Source organism: Monodon monoceros, unplaced genomic scaffold, assembly GCF_005190385.1.
Source record: "Monodon monoceros isolate NGI ecotype Baffin Bay Population unplaced genomic scaffold, NGI_Narwhal_1 Super_Scaffold_10, whole genome shotgun sequence".
Lineage (NCBI taxonomy): Eukaryota > Metazoa > Chordata > Mammalia > Artiodactyla > Monodontidae > Monodon > Monodon monoceros.
The window spans coordinates 18,560,321-18,583,024 of record NW_021703766.1 but is presented as its reverse complement, the minus strand read 5'-3'; the positions used below and the strand labels follow the sequence as shown (position 1 = coordinate 18,583,024).

General features: G+C 51.1%; 2 protein-coding genes across 2 annotated transcripts; both read left to right on the top strand.

Annotated features, from left to right (window-relative positions):
* Positions 1–153: 153 nt before the first annotated feature.
* Positions 154–2,047, top strand: THAP11 (THAP domain containing 11). The gene has a single exon (XM_029237055.1). The coding sequence runs from the start codon at positions 408–410 to the stop codon at positions 1,317–1,319; it is 912 nt and encodes a 303-aa protein (XP_029092888.1). The 5' UTR covers positions 154–407; the 3' UTR covers positions 1,320–2,047.
* Positions 2,048–4,479: 2,432 nt separating this feature from the next.
* On the top strand, positions 4,480–21,994 carry NUTF2 (nuclear transport factor 2). Its single transcript, XM_029212904.1, has 5 exons — positions 4,480–4,578; positions 17,874–18,001; positions 19,556–19,627; positions 19,712–19,810; positions 21,478–21,994. Exons 2-5 carry the CDS (start codon positions 17,903–17,905, stop codon positions 21,589–21,591), a joined length of 384 nt encoding a protein of 127 aa, XP_029068737.1. The 5' UTR covers positions 4,480–4,578; positions 17,874–17,902; the 3' UTR covers positions 21,592–21,994.
* The last annotated feature ends 710 nt before the right edge of the window (positions 21,995–22,704 follow it).

Genomic DNA, 22,704 nt, shown 5'->3' with positions numbered 1-22,704 from the left:
TCCGCCGAGGGTGAGCCGTTTAGGGGAAAAGTCCGCTCTACGTGGGCTGTCGCGGTGCCCTGCAAAGAGACCGGAACAAGCGCGCCCCCGCTCCGGAAGTGAGCGGCTTCTGCCGCGGTGCATTGTGGGGGGCGTAGTCCTCTTTCCCAGGCGGTCCTTCGCGGCGTCCCTGGGGCCCACTCTGGAGCGCAGGCGGGCGGCTGGGCGGCTGGCTCGGCGCGGGCCGACGGGACGCGTATTCTGGGCACGGGGCGCCGGGCCAGGCCGGCCGCGCCAGGCGGCAGTAGTGGGAGGCCGCCGAAGGCCTCGCGCGGTGCCGCCCGTCGAGGGGCGGGCGGCGGCATACCGACCGGGCCGTCGAAAGGCTCAGAAGGCCGGTGGGCCGGGCCGGGCCGCGCGGCGCAGCCATGCCTGGCTTTACGTGCTGCGTGCCAGGCTGCTACAACAACTCGCACCGGGACAAGGCGTTGCACTTCTACACGTTTCCCAAGGACGCTGAGCTGCGGCGCCTTTGGCTCAAGAATGTGTCCCGTGCCGGCGTCAGTGGGTGCTTCTCCACCTTCCAGCCCACCACGGGCCACCGTCTCTGCAGCGTTCACTTCCAGGGCGGCCGCAAAACCTACACGGTGCGGGTCCCCACCATCTTCCCGCTGCGCGGCGTCAACGAGCGCAAAGTAGCACGCAGACCCGCGGGGGCCGCAGCCGCCCGCCGCAGGCAGCAGCAGCAGCAGCAACAACAGCAGCAGCAGCAGCAGCAGCAGCAGCAGCAGCCGTCGCCGTCCGCCTCCACTGCCCAGACCGCCCAGCTGCAGCCGAACCTGGTATCTGCTTCTGCGGCTGTGCTTCTCACCCTTCAGGCTGCTGTGGACAGCAGCCAGCCTCCGGGATCCGTGCCTCCGGCTCCCACCACTCCCACGGGAGAAGATGTGAAGCCCATTGACCTGACGGTGCAAGTGGAGTTCGCGGCCGCAGAGGGCGCAGCCGCCGCAGCCGCTGCGTCGGAGCTAGAGGCTGCTACAGCAGGGCTGGAGGCCGCCGAGTGCCCCATGGGCCCCCAGTTGGTGGTGGTCGGGGAAGAGGGCTTCCCAGATACTGGCTCCGACCACTCGTACTCGTTGTCGTCAGGCACCACAGAGGAGGAGCTCTTGCGCAAGCTGAACGAGCAGCGGGACATCCTGGCGCTGATGGAGGTGAAGATGAAGGAGATGAAGGGCAGCATCCGTCACCTGCGTCTCACCGAAGCCAAACTCCGTGAAGAACTACGCGAGAAGGATCGGCTGCTGGCCATGGCTGTCATCCGCAAGAAGCACGGAATGTGAACGAGTCCCCTTTCGGCCTTCGGGACTCCCAGACTCCTGCCAGCTTAGAGGGACCTGAGGCCGCCGCTGTTGAACTCCCTCATACTCCTGGGGCACAGGTTGGCAGTACTGAGCCTTAGGGCAGCTGGACTCTTTTGCTGGTGACCAAGCACCCTCTCTTGTTTCCTCCTGAAGCAAGGTCCTGAAGTCTGGGATCTCAGACTCTGCACTGGTGACACCAGCAATTATGACTTTGTCTACCCCTCCCTACCATCACTCCCCAACCCCAAGTTTATGTTGCAGGTTCTGGTTAAGCAGAGGCTTCAGAACCACTGAACTTGAAACTTATCCCCTAGGGATGCAGGCGAGATGCCCAAGGACTGTGGCTTTGGGAAAACAACTAAACCTTGAGTTTGGCCGGCAATCAGAGACAACTCTTCTGTGTGTAGTGATAAGAGATCCAAGTAACATCAGTTCTACTTTTTGTGCTTTTCCTTCCCAGGTGCAGCCTGTGATTCTGATGGGGACTGGCAGATCTGTGCCTCTGCCTCCTAGGACCTCCCTCCCAGGAGGCCATCGACAAGGGGATCTAGGTGACCTGTTGATGGAGATCCAGCTTGCCAGGGACTTTGGTCTATCCTGTTATGTTTGCTACTGGTTACAAATTCTATTTTCTGTACAATTAGTCAGACTAAAGTTTTCACTGTGTTTGTTTGGCAAAACAGATTAAACAGAAAGTAAGGTTTTTATTTGGGTTTCGCTAATTTATAAGGACTCAGCTAAGAGTCCCTGAAACATGGGGAGATGGACTTCCTGATAGGCCTCCACCTTCGCCGCCTTAGGTCTCAAGGACCAGGCTGACCCTGAGAGTAGAGATGCTTCAGTGACTAGGTTTCTCCATAAAGAGGCCCTAAGCACAAGGACCCTGGCCTCATAAGGTCTTTGCAGAGTTCCAGCTCACCCCGAAGGGTCTGGAAATTGCACCAAATGGTCCTGGTTGTCCATGGGTTAGCTCCCTGTGTCCTTTCAACTGGGAGAAGGAACAACTGAGAACTAAACTGACAGTGGCAGCCCACTTCTCTGAGGGTTTTGAATTCCTTAAGAATTTTCAGCTGGAGTTGAATTTTGCTCACTATTATAGCCCTTAGGCCTAGTATGGTGTCTGGCACACATGGGCATGCAGTTACTTAAATCAGTGAAGACCGTAGCTGGAGCCAGCCATGGACTCTTATACAGATACCTTTGACTTTGGTACACTTCCATTGTGAAGGAGGTGGATCCATAGAGGACTTTAAGCATAGGAGTTGGGATTTGTGACCCCTTGACTCATTTTCTTGGCTGTTAACATCTTTCTTTAGATTGGATATTGTAGCGGCAAGGTGACATTTTTATCTATAGTTCCAAGTAATTTAGCTCAAAGCTAGCTACAAATGCCTTTAAAGCTAGTCATGTTTAACATGGGTGTTGGGGCACAAATGGACACTTATTGGGCTCCATAAAGCATATGACTCCTTTCTCTGTTACTTATGGAAAAAGCCACTTACCTGGGGTCTTTCCCTGTGGTTTCAAACTGGAATGACTCTAAAATTAATGTCTCTAATTTCTGCTCTCCTTCTGGTCCCTTGGCACTGACTTGAGAAACAAGTCTGTGGTGGGGACGAGGGGTGGGAGATAAGTTGTGCAGTACCTAGATGTGGAAGGGACTGTATCTCTCCCTTCCTAGGGTTAGTTCTGGCTTGTCCTAAGGTGGTGGAAGCACAGCAGTGACCTTCCAGGCCAGGTGGGACTGAAGCCCTTTATGGGTAGGTATTGGATCAGTTGCTCAACTGTCCCCACCCTCCTTCATTAGGAGTGAGGACTTTCCCAGGCCCAAGCCATGCTCTTTAGTGTGTCCTTTAGCTCCTGTGTGTTGAAGGGACTTAGACTGTTTCAGCTTTGGCTCACTTGAACCTCTCAGCAGCACTCCCAGGAGAGGGTGAGGGCCAGACTGGCTAAGACTCTCTGGTGTCTGAATGTTGTGAGCACACAACCTATCTGGTGTTTTAGCTTCTGGAGGGGAGGAGGACAGCTCAGAGCAAGGGAGGTCCTAGATACACCACAAGCAGGGCAATACAGAGTCTCCCTGACTGAGTAATAAGAGAAGAATCTAGTCAGGCAAAGTAATACAGATCTGGGATTTAATTAAACAGAAGCCTAGCCTGGTCGTATGAGGCATTCCCGGGAGGAGCGGTGGGGGTGACAGTGAGGATCTGTGAAGGACCCTTCTGGAAGAACAAGAGAACTGAGAGATCTCTGGTCAGGAGAAGACTTGTTGCTATAGACTTTACCTGTGATCCCCCTGGCTTAGCTGCAGAGCATTTCCCCAGCAGGCCTGAACTAGAGACAGGCCTTACTTCAAAAGTTTGCGTTGCCCGGGAAACGATGAAAATGGGGGTTGAAAGGAAAGGGCAATGGGCGGGAGGGAGATTATGGACAATTTTATCACTTAAATCACGGGGAAGGTTTGGGCGTGCCAGTTATTACTCTTTTCTCTTAATAAAAATGAAACTCTTAGCTGCCATGCCTGCTGGAAAAAAAACAAAAACCAAACTTGTGATAATGTCTTGTAGACCCTAACTGCAGAAATCTAAAGAGTAATCTTGTCTCCAGCCCAAGAAAAGCCTCGCCTGCTTGAAACCAGCTTTGGGTCCGACTAGCACCGGGCAGGGCGCAAGAATGTTGGGAAAAACAGAAGCTGTGCGTTCCGCCCCGGCTGGCCTTAGAGCAACACTCGAAGGGGCTGCAGGGGCGGCCAGAGCACCAAAGGGGAGGGGGCTTTGCGAGCGGAAACAGCTCAAGGGCCCAGGGAGGGGCGGCTAGGCCAGTTTGGGGCCAGGCCGAGCTCCCACGGAGGCGGGGCCAACACCGAACGGCCGCGCAACCAGAGCTGGGCCGGACCAGCTGGGACTTGGCGATAACTGAGCCCTGACCCTCGCCTGGCGCCAAGCTCGGGTGTTCCAGAGGCTTCCGCTAGACCACAATTCTCAGGGGCTCGCCTCGGCGGCCTCCCTCCCTGACTTAGTCTCCCCTCCCGCGCTGCGGGCCGTGTCTGGGCCTCGGCGCATAGGACGTCGGGAACTGTAGTTTTCTCCTGGCGCACCTATGCCAAAAAGGAGAACGGGGGGAACTGCGTTTCCCAGAGTGCAGCGGGGTGGCAAGGGAAGGCAGGGGGGAAGGGACAGTCGGTCGCAGACCGCGCTGGGTTGCCGCCGCCGCTGCCGCCATCGTGCCAGCCCCTCGGGTGAGTGTCTGGGCTAGCGCGCTGGGGCGGGGGCTGGGCCGCAGGAGCCGCGCTCCGGGTCGCCTGGAGCCTCAGCTGCGAGTCCCAGGGCCGCCCCTCCCTTCCCCCCCCCCGGCGGCCCGAAGCCGCGCGGGGCCGGGGCCATGTGTCGCGCGCGGCTCCGCCTCCCGTCGGTCCTCTGAGGCGGCGGCCAGGGGGAACACAGAGACAGCCAGGAACCCATTTCAGGCGTACCGTGCCCGTGGCGGGCACACCGGACTGCGCCGGGGCCGGGCCTTTTTCTCTGTTCTGGACCACCCGGATGGGGCTCTCCGGGCCCCGCCCCGTCTGGCCTAGCCCGGCCAGCCCGAGTCCTGCAAACTCTGTAGGCAGGCTAGCGGGCGGACCCCAGCCACACGTTCTGCCGCCCGCCTGCCAAGGATCCGGGGATGGGCAGGTGCCACCAGGCCCGCTCCGGAGTCAGCACTGGGTAAGGGCGCCCGCCTGCCGCAGCCCTACCCTCACCCGGTTCTCAACCATAGCTCGGCTGGGATGTAGGCGAACGCTCCCTTGCTTGTCTGCCCGCTGAGAGTGCACGAAATCTATCTCCCACCCTGGAACTCAGATTCTCCTGCATCGAGGCCAGGGTCAGGGAATCTGGGGTAGGGAGGGGGTTCCACGTGGGACTTCATCCCCGGCCAGTCTTGGAGGATCTGGCTTGATGAGATGAGGCTGCTCCGGGCTCGTAGGCTCAGTCCCCGCCCTTCTCTCTGTCAGTGATCAGGCCCCAGCCGTGGGTGGGTTGGCCGGCCGCGTTAGTGGAGGGAGGGAAGGAAGGGAAGAAGCCAAGGAGGTAAGGCTGAATGTGTGAGCCTCCAACACATCGTTAGATCTCTTCAGCACAGCCTAATCCTCACTTCTGCCCCTCCCAGAGTCATCTGCCCTTTTCCCACAGAGGAGGATGATTCGATAAGAATGGTAACGGTAAGGTGGGGTTTAATGGAGGGGAAAGTAGAATCCAGGTCTGAGGTCCCTGAGCCTAGTGCCAAACAAGAGGCTGGGCTGCAAGCAACATTGGGCATAGGGCACATCTGGGCTGTGGGGCTCAGATTGATGCTCTGTGAGGCCCTTCTGAAGCCTGGGTGGCAGGACTAGAGCTGGAGGCTGCACAAAGTCAGGCTTCCCTCACCTGCCTGCTCACTTTCCAACAACTGAGTGACCTATGAACAGGCAGGAAGCTGGTTGGGCCTTGGGAAATTGCCTTTAATGATGGCTCCAAGGACTCCATTGATTTCTGGGAGTAGGGAAGTATCTAGCCATAGAGTAGTCTTCTAGCAGGCTTTGTAAAGGCACTCCTGATTGGTGATAAAATTAAGGGACAAGTCCAGAGAAGACCATGGGATATGGAGAAGAGACAGTTCGTTAAGCCTTGATTGCTCTGACCCCAATGTAGCTTCTGAGCCACAGTTCTCGCAGGGATAAAGAAGCAGCTAAGTCTCTGCAGACCTGGCCTCAGCAGCATGCAGTTCTTTTAGGAGAGTTGAGTTAGGCCTGTAATGCAGGAAGCCACCATCCTTGGAATTTTTTTCCCTTGAGTATTTCCCCAGGTAATATTTTTCTGGTCATTGAACTCTAGCCTTGGAAGTTTTCCTGCAGTTGAATTGCATTCTCCCTGGTTAAGGAGGACAGGCAAGGAAGGTTCTGTTCAGATCTCGTCACCAGGGCCTGCGTTCTCTCTGGACTCAACCCTCCTAGTCCACATCCTAGCCCACGAGCACATGGGAGTCAGGTTCATTCAGCAGACTTAGGAGAGGCCTGGTTTGCCAGTGGAGGTGGGCAACAAGGAGGGACCACCCACAGGACACAAATAGGATCAGTGTGATTGGATTTCTTAGTGCTATAAGCAGTTGTTCCAAGACCTTGAGATTGTCTGGGTTGGTTCTTTCTAGGACACTGGTGTCAGGTGAATTAGGCTTTATGGCTGTGGATTAGTTCACACATTGCAAAGCCCTAGGTGACTTGAAAACAAGGGTTTTCTTCAAGGTCAAAATGCTGCTGTTCCTTGGGAAAAAGGAACAAAGGTTACTTGGGAACAGGAGGAATTCAGGTCCCTCCCTCTCATTCCAATCGTTAAAGAACCCTGAGGTTCTCCAGAATCAGTCTGCACCCTCTATTCATGTAGGGCTGACTTGGGAGGTGGGGCCTGGCATGGGACAGTCAGGATATGGCTGCGTAAGCAAGCGGGCAGGCTGTGAGGATGCTGGGTTCTCAACCAGCTCAACTAGGTCCCTTAGTGACATGGAGACCACCTCTCCTCTCTGAGCCACGTTTCACTTTATTCTGCTGTCTTTGCAGTTGGTGGGTTGGGATGGGAAGAATGATTTAAGTGAAAGAATTCTCAAATTTTAGAACTGGAAGGCACCTTGTATCAAAAAATTCTGGAATACCCTTACTGAGGCATTAGTATCTTGCTTGAATTTTTTTTTTTCTCCTTTTACACCAATGATCCATTTTATTCAGCAACCATTCTTGCAGTGCTTTCTATATGTCAGCCCACTGGGCTGAGGCTGGAGGTAGAATAATGAATCCTACCAAGTCCTGGTGCTGGGGAAAGGATGTCACAGTAGTGGAAGAGACAGAGGTAATGTTGCTATTATGTGCTGAGGGCTAAGTTGAAGGGACCCACAAGGGGCTCTTGGCCCTTTGCAAAAGAGGGGGCTTCTGAATGAGTAGAGTACCAGAGAGGAAAGTCTGTTAGCGAGCCCACTCTCCTCTCCAGTGCCTGGAGAAACCACAGAACAAGGTATACTTCAGGATATTGGGGCCAGGAAAGTCTGGGGTCGCTTGAGAAACTTGGCTGTCACCACTCCAAATTGCTGTGGCTGTTGAGTCTAGCAGCTGTCTTCTATCGGTAGCTCCTGCATTCCTCAGGGGTCTCTGCTGGGTATTCTCCTGGTGTCTGAGAGTCTCACCAGCATTCTGTGGTGTGTGGCCTTATTCCCTGCCTGGAACCTGGGTTTGTGGCTTCTGTCTCTTCTGAGACCCTCTCAGGTCACTTATTCAAGTGCCCAGTGCTCCTGGAGTGATAAATATCAGGACATCTTCCAGAGTCAGACAGAGACACTCTCCCCAGAAGTAAGTGAAAGGGAATAGTCCTTTTGGAGAGAGGGGAGTGGATCCAAAAAGTGTTCCACAGGATGGACATTGAAAGTTGGGCAGGATTTCTGTGTGCTGGGGTTGAGCTGAACCTCCTGATGGGCCTCCTTTTTTTTTTTTTTTTTGCGGTACGCAGGCCTCTCACTGTTGTGGCCTCTCCCGTTGTGGAGCACAGGCTCCGGATGCGCAGGCTCAGCAGCCATGGCTCACGGGCCCAGCCGCTCTGCAGCATGTGGGATCTTCCCGGACCAGGACATGAACCTGCGTCCCCTGCATCGGCAGGCGAACTCTCAACCGCTGCACCACCAGGGAAGCCCGATGGGCCTCCTTTTTTATTTAATTTAATTTAATTTAATTTTTTATACTGCAGGTTCTTATTGGTTATCTGTTTTATACATATTAGTGTATACATGTCAGTCCCTATCTCCCAATTCATCCCACCACCACCACCACCACCCCCCTGCCACTTTCCCCTCTTGGTGTCCATGTGTTTGTTCTCTACATCTGTGTCTCTATTTCTGCCTTGCAAACCGGTTCATCTGTACCATTTTTCTAGGTTCCACATGTATGCATTAATATACGATATTTGTTTTTCTCTTTCTGACTTACTTCACTCTGTATGACAGCCTCTAGGTCCATCCACATCTCTACAAATGACCCAATTTTGTTCCTTTTTACGGCTGAATAATATTCCATTGTATGTGTATACTACATCTTCTTTATCCATTCGTCTGTTGATGGGTATTTAGGTTGCTTCCATGACCTGGCTATAGTAAATAGTGCTGCAGTGAACATTGGGGTGCATGTGTCTTTTTGAATTATGGTTTTCTCTGGGTATATGCCCAGTAGTGGGATTGCTGGGTCATATGGTAATTCTATTTTTTGTTTTTTAAGGAACCTCCATACTGTTTTCCATAGTGGCTGTATCAATTGACATTCCCACCAACAGTGCAAGAGGGTTCCGATTTCTCCACACCCTCTCCAGCATTTGTTGTTTGTAGATTTTCTTTTTTTTTTTAATAAAATTTATTTGTTTTATGTATTTATTTTTGGCTGCGTTGGGTCTTCATTGCTGTGCATAGGCTTTCTCTAGTTGCAGCGAGTTGGAGCTATTCTTCGTTGTGGCAGGCGGGCTTTTCAGTGCAGTGGCTTCTCTTGTTGTGGAGCACAGGCTCTACGCACGCGGGCTTCAGTAGTTGTGGCTCACGGGCTCTAGAGCGTAGGCTCAGTAGTTGTGAACGGGCTTAGTTGCTCCGTGGCATGTGGGATCTTCCCAGACCATAGGTCAAACCTGTGTCCCCTGCGTTGGCAGGCGGATTCTTAGCCACTGCGCCACCAGGGAAGTCCTGTTTGTAGATTTTCTGATGATGCCCATTCTAACTGGTGTGAGGTGATACCTCATTGTAGTTTTGATTTAGATTTCTCTAATAATTAGTGATGTTGAGCATCTTTTCATGTGCTTCTTGGCCATCTGTATGTCTTTGGAGAAATGTCTGTTTAGGTCTTCTGCCTGGGTTTTGATTGGGTTGTTTATTTTTTTGATATTGAGCTGCATGGGTTGTTTATATATTTTGGAGATTAATCCTTTGTCCATTGATTTGTTTGCAAATAGTTTCTCCCATTCTGAGGGATGTCTTTTCGTCTTGTTTGTAGTTTCCTTTGCTTTGCAAAAGCTTTTAAGTTTCATTAGGTCCCATTTGTTTATTTTTGTTTTTATTTCCATTATTCTAGGAGGTGGATCAAAAAAGATCTTGCTGTGATTTATGTCAAAGAGTGTTCTTCCTATGTTTTCTTCTAAGAGTTTTATAGTGTCCAGTCTTACATTTAGGTCCTAATCCATTTTGAGTTTATTTTTGTATATGGTGTTAGGGAGTGTTCTAATTTCATTCTTTTACATGTAGCTGTCCAGTTTTCCCAGCACCACTTATTGAAGAGACTGTCTTTTCTCCATTGTATATCCTTGCCTCCTTTGTCGTAGATTAGTTGACCATAGGTGCGTGGGTTTATCTCTGGGCTTTCTATCCTGTTCCATTGATCTATATTTCTGTTTTTGTGCCAGTACCATATTGTCTTCTTTACTGTAGCTTTGTAGTATAGTCTGAAGTCAGGGAGTCTGATTCGTCCAGCTCCGTTTTTTTCCCTCAAGATTGCTTTGGCTAGTCGGGGTCTTTTGTGTCTCCATACAAATTTTAAGATTTTTTGTTCTAGTTCTGTAAAAAATGCCACTGGTAATTTGATAGGGTTTGCATTGAATCTGTAGATTGCTTTGGATAGTATAGTCATTTTCACAACATTGATTCTTCCAATCCAAGAACATGGTATATCTCTCCATCTGTTTGTGTTGTCTTTAATTTCTTTCATAAGTGTCTTATAGTTTCCTTCATACAGGTCTTTTGTCTCCTTAGGTAGGTTTATTCCTAGGTATTTTATTCTTTTTGTTACAATGGTAAATGGGAGTCTTTCCTTAATTTCTCTTTCAGATTTTTTCATCGTTATTGCGTAGGACTGCAAGAGATTTCTGTGCATTAATTTTGTGTCCTACAACTTTACCAAATTCATTGATGAGCTCTCGTAGTTTCCTGGTGGCATCTTTAGGATTCTCTATGTATAGTATCATGTCATCTGCAAACAGTGACAGTTTTACTTCTTCTTTTCCAATTTGTATTCCTTTTATTTCTTTTTCTTCTCTGACTGCCGTGGCTAGGACTTCCAAAACTATGTTGAATAATAGTGGTGAGAGTGGACATCCTTGTCTTGTTCCTGATCTTAGAGGAAATGCTTTCAGTATTTCACCATTGAGAATGATGTTTGCTGTGGGTTTGTCGTATATGCTGATGGGCCTCTTTTTAAAGTTATTTTTTTCTGATGGGCCATTTGAGGATGTTTGTGTGTGTGGAGTTGGATTTGAGTTGACTACCCCTTCCCTAACTTTGAGATTCTGTGATTCTCTTGCTTTGACCATATGTGACAGGAATTCTTGAAGACTCTCTCCCTGAGGGAGGCCACAGCAGTGGGTTATCCCTGCAGTGACTTCCAGGCCTGGAGTCAGTCTGGAGTGACTGATCGTTCTGGTCATCACCCTTACCACCAGGTCTGTGTGGCGCCTTCTCCTTCTCACCCTATCAGCTGGAATGTGTCTTCCTGGGAGGAATCATTTGCTCAGGTCTGGCTACAACTAGGGAAGTGTCTTAGTGGCCAGGGAAGAGGAACACAAGAGAGCTGGGGTTGGCCCTTCTCACTACCCTAGGCCTTTCTCTTTATTTGTTGCTGGTACCTGCTATGTACCAACTCCTTAAGCACCCAGGCTGGAGTGGGGGCTATGCTGGAGAAGGAGAACCTCCCCTCGTGAGAGGGGTGTGTCCAGGGTACCTGGGAACTGAGGGTAGTTTGCCTCAGTAAACTGGGGGAATTCTGGAATGTTTGTTTCTTAAAGCCTCAGGTGCTGCATTAGAGCCACTGGGTCTCATCAGGGCAGAAACTGTGGCCCCCTGGAAGGATGTCTGTAAAGAGACATTGGTTCACTTGCAGAGATGGTCAGGCCCAGGTCAAGGCAAGTTCTCATTTGTAGGTTGTAAACCTGCTTTGACAGGCTGAGCATGCACTTAGAGGCTTCTGTTCTGATGGCCATGGAGCATGCTGATTTCAAAGGGGAAGAAAAGGCCTGGGCTCCATTCCTCACAGCCTCATTTTGCCACCTATGCTTTCTGCTGCTTGACATGGGCTCTCAGCTGCTCCAGTCCAGGCCAATTTTGTGGACATTTTAATGCTGACTATGCCAGTGGCCTTCTGTGGTCTTGAATTCTTTCCTAATCTCTCAGAGTCTTGGTTTCTTCATCTGCAAAGTTACACTAATCACACCAGCTTTACAGGGCTGTGAGACTCCAATGAGAGAACACATGTAACTGTTTGGCTTACAGGAGTTTGACTTACAGTACATGAACCAGCAAGTTCATGGATGGGAGCTCTCTAGGACGGGGGCCTGAGAGATCCCTGAGCCACCTGGGAAGGGGTGGCCGCTCAAGGACTGAATAAGCATGGAGCAGAGGGACTACAATGCAGGTCTCGGGATTCACCTTCTGGGCCAGCCAGGGCAGCCTGAAATCTCTGGAGCCCTTTCTTCAAATAGAAGAGAAGGAAAAGGCCCTTAGGGTGCTGGGGGCACCTAGACATCAGGGGTCTGCCCCAGGAGAGGGTTCTGTCCTGGCCAGCCATCTGGGCAGCAGACCTTAGCTGACTTCCCTCGCAACTTCAGGCAGGGGAGTGGTGGATGAGGCTGTTGCCAGTCCTCGGTCAAGGCTGCTCTTTAGTGTGGTGTCCCTACAGGAGACTGAGATACCCACCGTCTTCCTAGCTCTTGACCTAGTATTCACCTAGCACCTGCCAATGACTGCTTACAGCTGAGTCCTGTTTTATACCCTCAGTTGATTACCCCTCAACATCCTCATAATTACTGATGAAGAGACAGGGTCAGAGGGTCATACCATGAGGGAGAGGAGAAGCAAGCTAGAGGCCAAGCCTTTGAGGGAAGTGGTTGTGTGCCTGCTATTCAGCCCCAGTTGTCCCTCAGGTGATCAGAGCCTTGTGGGGGGAGGGAGGGTGTTTGGGGCTAAGCCCCACTTCCCACACGCCTCAGACAGATGGCTGGGTGGAAGGCAACGGATTGTTTCCTGACAACTTGGACAGAAGGTGTGGGAGGAGGGGAAGTGGGTCACTTGGCCACTTAAATTGAACGGGGTTTGCCCAGAACTCACTCCTCCAGAGCAGAGGGGCTGGGCCAGGCACCATGGGAACAGGGGTGCCCCAGTCAGGGAGACGGACCATAAACAAATATGTAAATGTGACAATCTCATGCAGTGACAAGTGCTAAGAAGATGAAACGGGGTGGTGAAGTGAGTAAATGGGTGGCTGCTTTAGACGGAGTGGTCACAGTGTCTGAAGGTATCTATGAGGAGGTAACATTTGACCTGACACATATGTGACAAGGAGGCAGACACATGGAGATCTACGAAGAAGGGTGATCCAGGTAGAAGGATCAACAGTTGCAAACCCCTCCAATGAGACAGGCTCAACATGTTCCAGAAACAGGAAAATGCCCAGAGTGGCTGCAGAGGACGGGAAGGAGTGGGTGGCAGGAGACAAGGCTGGATAGCTGGGAGGCCAGGTCACCCAGGGCCTTGAAGGCAGGATAAATGGTTGAGACTGTCAGTGGGGAATGGGAAGGGAAGTCATTGGAGGGCCGTAGGACAGGATATACAGCACCCCTCAGATCGTGGAAAGAGGTGCAGTTTGTTCCTGAAGGACAGGCACTATGCAGCCTTCCCTCTCACTCCCCACAGTGCACGCCTGTGCTCTGGGTTTAAGCCAAGGTTATCTGTCAGTCCCACCTGTCGGAGTCCTTCTCAGCCTCTGCTTCAGGGCTCTTGGAGGCCTAGCAGACAGTAGGTGTGAGGGTAATAGAGATGGTTGGTGCCAGTTTGAAGGGTCCCACTATAAGCTCAGCATATCTGGCATTCTCTGCGGACCCCGGTGATGGGCCCTCAGAGGTGAGCATCCTTCTGTTTTATTAGTCTGGAGTCAGTAATGTCCTCTTCCTCATCACTCTCCTGCCTCCAGCCCTGACCCAGGTCCAGCTAGGCCAGCATCTATATCTGTTTTGCTGAGATGGTAGAATGGGGTTGTGACTTTGAAGATTTGGGAAAACTGTGAGATCATCCCCCGTGAAAACACCCATTGTTTAGTGTGGCAGTCTGCCTGGTGCCTTTGTTTGGAGGCAGAAGCCCTGGTTCAGACCTGTCTTGCCCCTGTCCGAGAAAGCCAAGGTCAGAGATCAGGGCTTCAGCCCTACATGTTGTTCATTTTTTTTTTTTAATTAATTTATTTTATTTTTATTTATTTTTGGCTGTGTTGGGTCTTCATTGCTGTGCACGGGCTTTCTCTAGTCGTGGCGAGCAGGGGCTACTCCTCGTTGTGGTGCACAGGCTTCATTGTGGTGGCTTCTTTTGTTGCAGAGCATGGGCTCTAGGTATGTGGGCTTCAGTAGTTGTGGCATGCAGGCTCAGTAGTTGTGGCGCACGGGCTTAGTTGCTCCACGGCATATGGGATCTTCCCGGACCAGAGCTCGAACCCGTGTCCCCTGCATTGGCAGACAGATTCTTAACCACTGCACCACCAGGGAAGCCCCCATGTTGTTCATTTTTATCTCCAGACTAGTTATCACTGGGAGTCCTGGCTCTGGAGTCCACTAAGCCTGGTTCCATCCAGTTCCACCATTTATTAGGCTTGTGACCTTGAGCAAATTAGCTGACCTTGCTGGACCTCATTTTGCTCATCTCTAACATGGGAGTTGACTCACAGGGTGTTAGAACAAATGCATGTAAAGCCCTTAGCACATTTCTACGCGTAATACACATTAGTGAAAATGAGACATTATCAGCCGGACATTGCTGTTTCAAGTTTCAAAATATGGAAACACTGACCCAGAATTTGAGGATAAAAATGAAGTTTTTTCTGTTACCCAAGGGAATCTCCTGGGCCAGAGGTTTTAACCTGGGGTCTGTGACAACCTCAGGGAGTATGAATGACTTGAAATCATTCACAAGGCTGGGGCATCTCTGCCTCTGCGCAAATTTATTGGGAAAGGGCCATGGTTTATGAGACATTTTTAGAGCGTCTTTGCACCCACAGAGACCTAAGGGTCAGTGAAGGCTGAAGCTCAGTGGGTGAGAGGTCATCAAGGTCATCTCTGCTCCTCGAGGAGCCTGGCCTTAGTCAGCCTAAGTGAAGCAGGAGACGGTGTGGTCAGCAGCCCTCTTGGAAGAGCTGTAGGAGAAGCTGTCATGAAGGTCACTCTCCAATCTGATGTGAGGCTGCCCCTCAGCCTTGGCATTTTGTTTCTTTCCAGGCTGTTCTTTCCACAATAAATATATTAGAAACAAGGTCAGGGCTGGCTGGCCATCCTGGGGAACATCCTCCCAGCCTGGCCCACCTCTCCTCTATGTTGCATGGGGATGGGAGGTGGGCTCTGCACCCTGTTGCTTTTTCTGGACTCAGGAATGCTGCCTCCTGGCTATGAGTGCAAAGCTTTGTGGAAGATTTGGAGTCAGAAACTATAAATCCTGCAGTTTGCTGGACTCTGTGCTGGGAGGTTGAGGGGGTGGGGTTGGGTGTGGCAAGAACCACACTGGAACCCTCACAGCCTAGAGCTGTGTTTAGGCAGAGGAATGAGCCCTGGGTGTGTTGATACGGCTTTGCACTTGCACGTGGGGTTGGAGTCAACAGTTGAGTCTGGAAAGGAGGACCCAAATGTGTGGCATCTGAACAGTGACCTGAGGGGAGGGCGGGCATCACGGCAGGAGGACTCACCTGTGCAAAAGACACAGGGAGCAAGCACTCAGAGAGTTCTGGTGTGTTTATGTGTGGAGCTGGATGGAGATAGGAGAGAATGGCTGAGGAGTCAGGGATGGGTGTGAATAGCCACCTGTGGGGCTTTGGGGGTTTGACCTTTAACCCATGGGTGAGGGTTTTGTAGGGGAGGGACATGGACAGCCTTGTGGTTTAGAGCTCAGGGATGCAAAGTTAGCAGAAAGCAAGCAGTGACCTTGACCAGAGAACCCAGTATCAGCACTGATGTACTGGGTGAGCTTGGGGCAACCAGCTGAACCTTGGTTTTCCCACCTGTAAAGTGGGCTGACAGTGGAATCTGACCACATGGCGATGTGATCACGACATAGAAATAAACACATCAAGGTCAAGAAGGCCTCGAATGAGGTTGGTGTTGGCCTCAGCGGCCCCATTTGACATCTTTAAAGCAAAGTCTTCAGTCCACATTCTTTTGAAGGTTCCTTCTCCCACTTTCTGGGAGCCCCTGAGCAGTCCTGTTCCTCAGGAGAGCTCACTCTGCCCTGCCCCACTCCACCGGGCCAAAGGGGTCTTCTTGTCCTTTTATCCCTCCACCTCTTTACTCTACCACTACTTCTGCCAAGTAGTTTTTGTATTAGCATGTTATCACACTGTTAAGAACAATGTTGAAAAAGGAAAAAACACCCCCCCACTTCCTTCACCTCACTGTCCCACCACATAGTGCCACTTTTTTTTCTTTGGATCAGCTTCTGGCCTTATTTCCCCTCATCCTCCATCTCCAGCTTCTCAGTTTCCTGCCCTAATCTCTTTCTGAGGCTCTAGACATTTGCTAATGTTGTTTCTTCTGACTGGCATACTCCTTTCTCCAAGACCTTCCCTGAGGGCTGCTTAGGACAGAGGGGGAGATGGCCCTCATCCATTCCTCCAGCTTTCCCCCTGCCCCAGAGTTCAAGATGCTCAGCAAGGCATCTTGAGAGCGTGATGTGGTAGGGTTGGGCCACAATAAGTGAGCCAAGCATAGTGAATACTAGGGTGGAAGGGGCAGAGATGCGAGATGTGGGGCTGTGTCCTGCCTCCAGTAACCCAAGTTTGCATGTGGTACAGTCACAGTCTGACCCCTTGGAAATGTGACCAAGACAGAGCAGCTGGGACCAGCTGTTGATCCTATGTTTTTCCCATTTGTTGATGTATTTCTTGGCGGAGTGTGAACTGGGACACACCTTGTCCCAAGCAGGCGTGACCGGGTCCAAGCTTTCTCCTCTGCTTGTTTTAGACTTTCCTGGACATTTCTTAGTCATCCCAGCACTGAGCTGCTATTTTTAGTGCCACCACCTCCTAGGGGACCTAAAATAAAGCTGGCTCAGCTTCCTGGCCCCTCATTGGCTGGAGTGTTGGTCACAGGCAGGGAGATTGGCTGGATTGGGGATAAGCCACTGCCCACTAACACTGTCCTTCCCTCTGGTTCTTCTGGCCTTGGGTGAGGTCATAGGGACTGGAGCAAACTAGCACTTACCATGTTGAGTTGAGGGCTTTACTAGGTTCCCTTAGTGAGACCACAACCACTGGCAACCTCAGGGTTCCACCCTCTTACAGAGAAGGGGGCTGAGGCCCTAAGAAGTGCAGTGACTTGCGTGAGATCCCACTACTGCCAATGGTTGTCTGCCAGGGCCAAACCCACCTCCTTACTGCTTTGGTTCAGAGTTCCTGTTATTAGGAGAGAGGGGGTGGGCTCCTCTACAGTCAGAGATGACTACAGAGCAACACACAGGTCTGCTGTCATGGATCCTGCAGGGAGATGCACGCCACCCTACCCGGGCCTGCCAAAGCGTGAGCGACTCTTTCATCTGGGGCTTGGGTTTTCCGTCTAGCAGCCTGGGGTCCCTGATATCTGTAGCGGGGGGGGGCCCCACCCCTCCCTCTCCTCCCCCCCCTCAGAGACTGGAGAGGGGCAGCCCTTCTGATGGAGTGAGTGCTGGGATGGGGATGTGAAGACATGACACATTTCCCCCCCACAGGCTTCATTTCCCCTCCCAACATTTCTGTTATTACCTGTGATCCTCTGAACCCATGGTTCCAGCTCTGAAGTGGGTAGATATAACCCCCATCAGTGACGAAATCATGTCACCTGGCCTCAAAGACGTAAACTACCCCCTTAAGACAAAGTGTGTGCGGGGGGAGTCACTCGCTGTCTTTGTTGCAATTGGGGCCTTGAGGAGCCATTTCCCCCCACTCCCACTGGGTCTTCTTCCACCTGCCAGTAAGCCTGAAGGGCAGTGTTGAGGGACTGAGTGCTGAGTCTCAGCAGGACAAGGAGTGGGCCTGAAGGCTGCAATAGAAGACACTCCACATACAGACATCAGTAGTTCCCGACCTGCAAAGTGGGAAGAATAGCAATAACTCTCAACAGCCTTGCAGGTTGTTGAGAGGATTAAATGAAAAGATATGGGGAGAGTGCTTAGCTCTTCCTTAAAAGCCCATCCCTCCATTGGACTTGCTCTGACCTTCCTTTGTCCTGGCTCCACCCTCAGCACCCATCCTGCTGTTTCATCCACGAGAGCCCCTCAAAGGAGGGTCTGGGCCTGGTCCACCTCTGGGCTCCCTGCACTGGTCTGTATTGAGGGATCGCCTGTCAGTTCCCTGGGCCCTCTCTGTGTTTCCTGGGAGAACAGACCTCAGCAAAAGACTCCCTACTCAAGGAGGTCTGGGAGGGGTGGGGGTCAGTGAGGAGACTGGCTGGCTACCTCCTGCTTCCACGGTACCAAGGTACCAACACTACCCTCCCTGTCTCACTGGACTTGCAGGTCTCAACGAGGCCGGGTGACGCTCCAGAATGGGAGACAAGCCAATTTGGGAGCAGATTGGATCCAGCTTCATTCAACATTACTACCAGTTATTTGATAACGACAGAACCCAACTAGGCGCAATTTATGTAAGTCTTCAGCTCTAGGACCAGAACGGGACCTCAGGGAATCAATTCAGATGTTGGGCCAGTGCCTCCAGTTCACAAGTTCTGGCAGCCCTCACTGAATTTGGCTGTCCCCTTTTATCTGAGCTACTCTCCATGGCACAGGGGGCTTAAGGCCTAGCCCAACTCCCTGGTCCACACATTCCTTTCTGTCATCTATAAGACTGGATTCTGATACCCTAGGCAGCAGGTTCTGGGCTTGCCATTCCATGGTCCTGGGAGTGCCTCTGTTCTAGTTTGGGCAGCAGCAGACAGAGGCTAGGGCTCATGGTGCCCTCTGGAGGCAGCAGCTATGAGCATCATCAGTGCCCCACTGGTCTCTCCTGGAGGCCCCAGGTCCACCTTCCTTTGGGGGGCCAAAAGCCGCTGAATGCTCGTGGGAAACAAATGGGGTTAGTCCAGGGAGGTTGGTGTGTCTTGAGAAACCCTTCTATGCAGGTATGATTTGCTGCTATTTTAGTGATGTTCATATATACCAAGAGTTAATTGTATTTGACCCTGCCCAAGACAGAAATGTGATTGATCAGGCCACGCTTAGCAGGTCTGCCTAGGATAGGAGAGGTAGGAGTCATCCAGCATAGCCTTGCAGCCTGACTGGGCTGTGGGCAAACTCCTTTGTGTCTCCCTCCAAAAAGTCAGGGCCAGTTCAGAAATTTTGAAGAAAAGAAAAGGATCTTACCAGTGGAAGGACAAATCCAGCACAGGTATTTGATTGTCATTATCATAGGTAGAGAATTTTAAAAACTCAAACTGGTATGACTCTGGGATCCTTGGCACTTCTACCATATTGCTTTTAAAATCAATTAAAGCAGGCCTGACCCAGAGAAGAGTTAGCAAGGTCCTAAAAGAGTACTTTATGTATGTCATTTTATATAAACCTCAGCACATGTTCCTTTTAAAGATCAGGAAACTGAGACTCAGGGGGAGAAAAAAAAAGTAGCTTGCTTAATGTCAGAGCTGGTAAGTAGCAGAGGCACTTTTGAGTTCTGCCCCTGAAGGCTGTGGCAGGAGAGATGGGGCGGGGAAGAAGTGAAGGTAGTGGGTTACATGTTGATGGTAGGGAGGGTCCCAGGCAAGGCCTTGTCAGCCTCCATTCCTCTCTGACCCCATGGGAAGGACCTCTTTGGAACTCACTGATGGCTTTTCTGGGACTGGTGCTGACTGACCATGCAGCAGGATGGCTTTTGACTGAGCCCTGGCCACATATAGCCAGCCTGGAGCTCATGCATATCAAAGGCCATACAACTTCTTGAATAAAAGGTGGGAAGTGAACTTATTAATAAGTTTGTATTTTGTTACATAGTCTTTCAGAGCTTGGGTTCTGCAGTGCTGGGGTGTAATTAAAGAAGTTGTTCATCCTGTAAAGTTTGGAAGTTACCCTCATTTTCCTTCTTTACAGGCAGGGAAACTAAGACATGAACTAATTTCCCCAAGCAAGACCCTTTTCAGGGTCCTTTCAGGGCCTCAGAGATACTCCTTGTGCTCTGAAGCCCTGACCCCAGGTTTCCTGGTTTTCAGATTGACGCGTCATGCCTTACGTGGGAAGGACAGCAATTCCAGGGGAAAGCTGCCATTGTGGAGAAATTGTCTGTAAGTAAGGGCCAGGGCTGGGCTGCAGGCAGCTCCTTCCCCACCCCACTGGCCACAGCCCACCACCCACTCTTTCCTTTGCAGAGCCTTCCGTTCCAGAAAATCCAGCATAGCATCACGGCGCAGGACCATCAGCCCACGCCAGATAGCTGCATCATCAGCATGGTTGTGGGCCAGCTCAAGGTAATAGTGCTGCTGTCCTGCTCCTCAGGGGACACCCAAAGTGATGCCTAGAGCTGTGTAGCTCATACAACAGCCATCAGCCACATGTGGTGATTTTTAAATTACATTAAGTAAAGTGAAATAAAATTAAAATGTAGTTCCTCAGTTGCATTAGTCATACTTCAAGTGCTTGTGGCTGCCTATTGGACAGCACAAACATAGAACATTTCTGTTATTGCAACAAGTCCTATTGGAGAGCACTCGTATAGAGCATTTTTGGAAAAGGGACAAGAGGTATAGGAGCAGGATGGGGCTGTGATCCAAGCCACTGGGCCTTTGCACTGCCCCAAGGTGTAGGTGGGCCTTCTGTAGGCAGCTGATCCTGAGCTGGAGTCCATGCTGCCACTCCCCAAGCTGGCTGCTGATTCTTGCACCTGCTGAGCAAAGCAGATTCCTGAAACTCTTGCTTCTCTTTGCAGTTCTCCTTCCACGTCTCAAGACCTGTTACCTTCAAAGCCTTCCTGTGGTCCCGTACCCCCCAGGAACTCCTTGTTATGCTCTAACAGGCTGAAGCCAGATTCTTGATTTCCAAAAAAAGCCTCTCCTCCTTCCCAAAGCAGGACAAATGAGCTGCCCCTTAACCAGGTTCCAACCTCCTGGGCCTGTGGCGTCATGGGGCCCAGAATAACAGGCCCACATGCCTTCTCCCTAGGCTAGGCAGGGCTTCTTGAGTCCGTTACAAGGGTGGAAGAAAGTGGGGGGGGGCTAGGCCTCTCCAGTGGACCCAGACGGACCTGCCTTCTGGCCTGTTCTTTCCTGTTAGTTTCTCCTGCCTGTCCAAGATACCGTGCCCAGAGAGTGTGCTCAAATAGGCCTTGGGAGTGAGGAGCTCTCTCCTGGGGTCTTAGTGCCCACTTTCCCAGGCTGGAATCAGTTAGCAGTGCCTCTTCCCACCTGGCTTCAGGTTCTTTCTGGTGTTTTTGTCCAACCCCCAAAAGACTGATTTGCCTCCTTGCTGATGATAATTCCTAGAAAAAACAGTGATATTAGAAACACTGTTGGTTGGCTGGGCTCCTACCTCAACTAGGCCTCATCTGGGTATTCTGCAGTTTGGGTGGAAGTCTCTCGCCTTTCTTTCTTCGTTGCAAATATGTTACGTGACAAGAAACAGATTACTTGATAGTGCTGCATTGGTTTTTTTCCCCTGTAGAGCTGTAATCAGTGTGAGCTTGGTTTTGAGCCTTTTCTCATGTACTTGGCCATAGTCAGTATTAGTAGTACCTTCTCCTGGTTGGACTAACTGGCATAATCAGACACTAAGATTGTTTAGTTTTCAGATTACTGTGAGTTACATGGTAAGTGCTGCAGAACTCTTTCAAATTGATCATTTGTGCCCAGAAACATGGGTTCAGAGGCACGTACGTTCTCTGCTCTGTTGCTGTAGCTAACTGGTGAGTTGTTCTGCAGTTTGTGTACTTAGCAGTGTGAGCTGCCATCTCAAGGCCCAGTTTAGTGCCCAGTTTAGTGTTTCATACATTGTGTCAATTCACAGTCACAAGTACCCCTTAGCTCTCCTAGGATTTGCGTCCAAATTGTAGGGCCTGATCCCAAAGTCAGCGTTCACCTCCTGCTGAACACCCTTCCTGTTCCTTGGCCACCTTACTGAACCATTTTCTCTCTCCTCACAGGCCGATGAAGACCCCATCATGGGGTTCCACCAGATGTTCCTATTAAAGAACATCAATGATGCTTGGGTTTGCACCAATGACATGTTCAGGCTTGCCCTGCACAACTTCGGCTGACCTCCTCCCAGCCAGGCACTCATGCTGTTTCCTCCTCCCTCCTCTTCCCGATATTATTCATGCTCCTCCAGATGCTCCAAATATCATACACAAATGAGCAGGGCCGCGGTGGGAGTGGGCGCAGTGCGCTACTGCTGCCGAGGTATTGTGCATGATGTTTGGACGCTAGACTAGTTGCATCTGATGGGAGAAGTTTGTGTTGTACCAGCGCATGCCTTGGAAAGACTTAAGTAATGCGAAAGGTTGTCTTTTTTTTTTTTTTTTTTTTAATCTACTGACAAGTTGCTCTAGTAACCCAAAGAAGTGAAGGAGAAAGCAGCTGCCTCACCACCGAGATATTGATTTGTTCAGATGTTTCAATGCCTCATGATACAATAAAACCACAAAAATTTTCTTAACAGTTTAAATTGTTTTAATTAGTTTAATAGTTGGCTGGGCATCAGTAACTACCCTGCCTCCTTGGCTCTCTCATGTCTCACCCTCCCACCTCTGCCCCACTTCAGCGATACCTGTTGCAAGGAGAAAACGCTGAAGCAGCACTCTCAGCTGGCTTCTCTCAGAAGCCCTGTAGGGCATAGTGTTCCCTCCATGGCCCACCTGGTCTTGGGAAAGTGAGCTGCAGACAGGCAGAGCTCAGGTCTGACCTGAAGCTTCCCTTGCGCTGAAGCCTCTGCAGTCAGTTCTGACACCTCCTGTGACGTCTACGCTGGGTAGGGTCAAAGCTCTAATAACATGTGAGATGACCCAGAACCCCACCGAAGATGGAAAAGCCTTGGCAAAAATGGCCCATTAGCTTCAGGCCCTCTGAACTGAGGGCTCAGCAAGGCCAAGTATGAGCAGAGGTTTGAGGGAGAAGGGCCTGTTCTATCCACAGAAGGGTCAGGATCACATCCAGTGTGCCCCGTAAATCCCAAGCCAAGCAGAGGGCAGCTCTGATGCTGTACCATCTGCTGTGGATATCATACCCAAAGGGGAGTAACTCGAACAGCCAGCCTCCAATGCCCATGGAGCCAGGCCCGGTTGGGTTGGAGTATAGATTTAGAACTACGAAAGAAAGCATTCTGAGTTTGAGGGATTTAGGTTCTAGGATTTCTCACCCCTGAGACCTCTGCA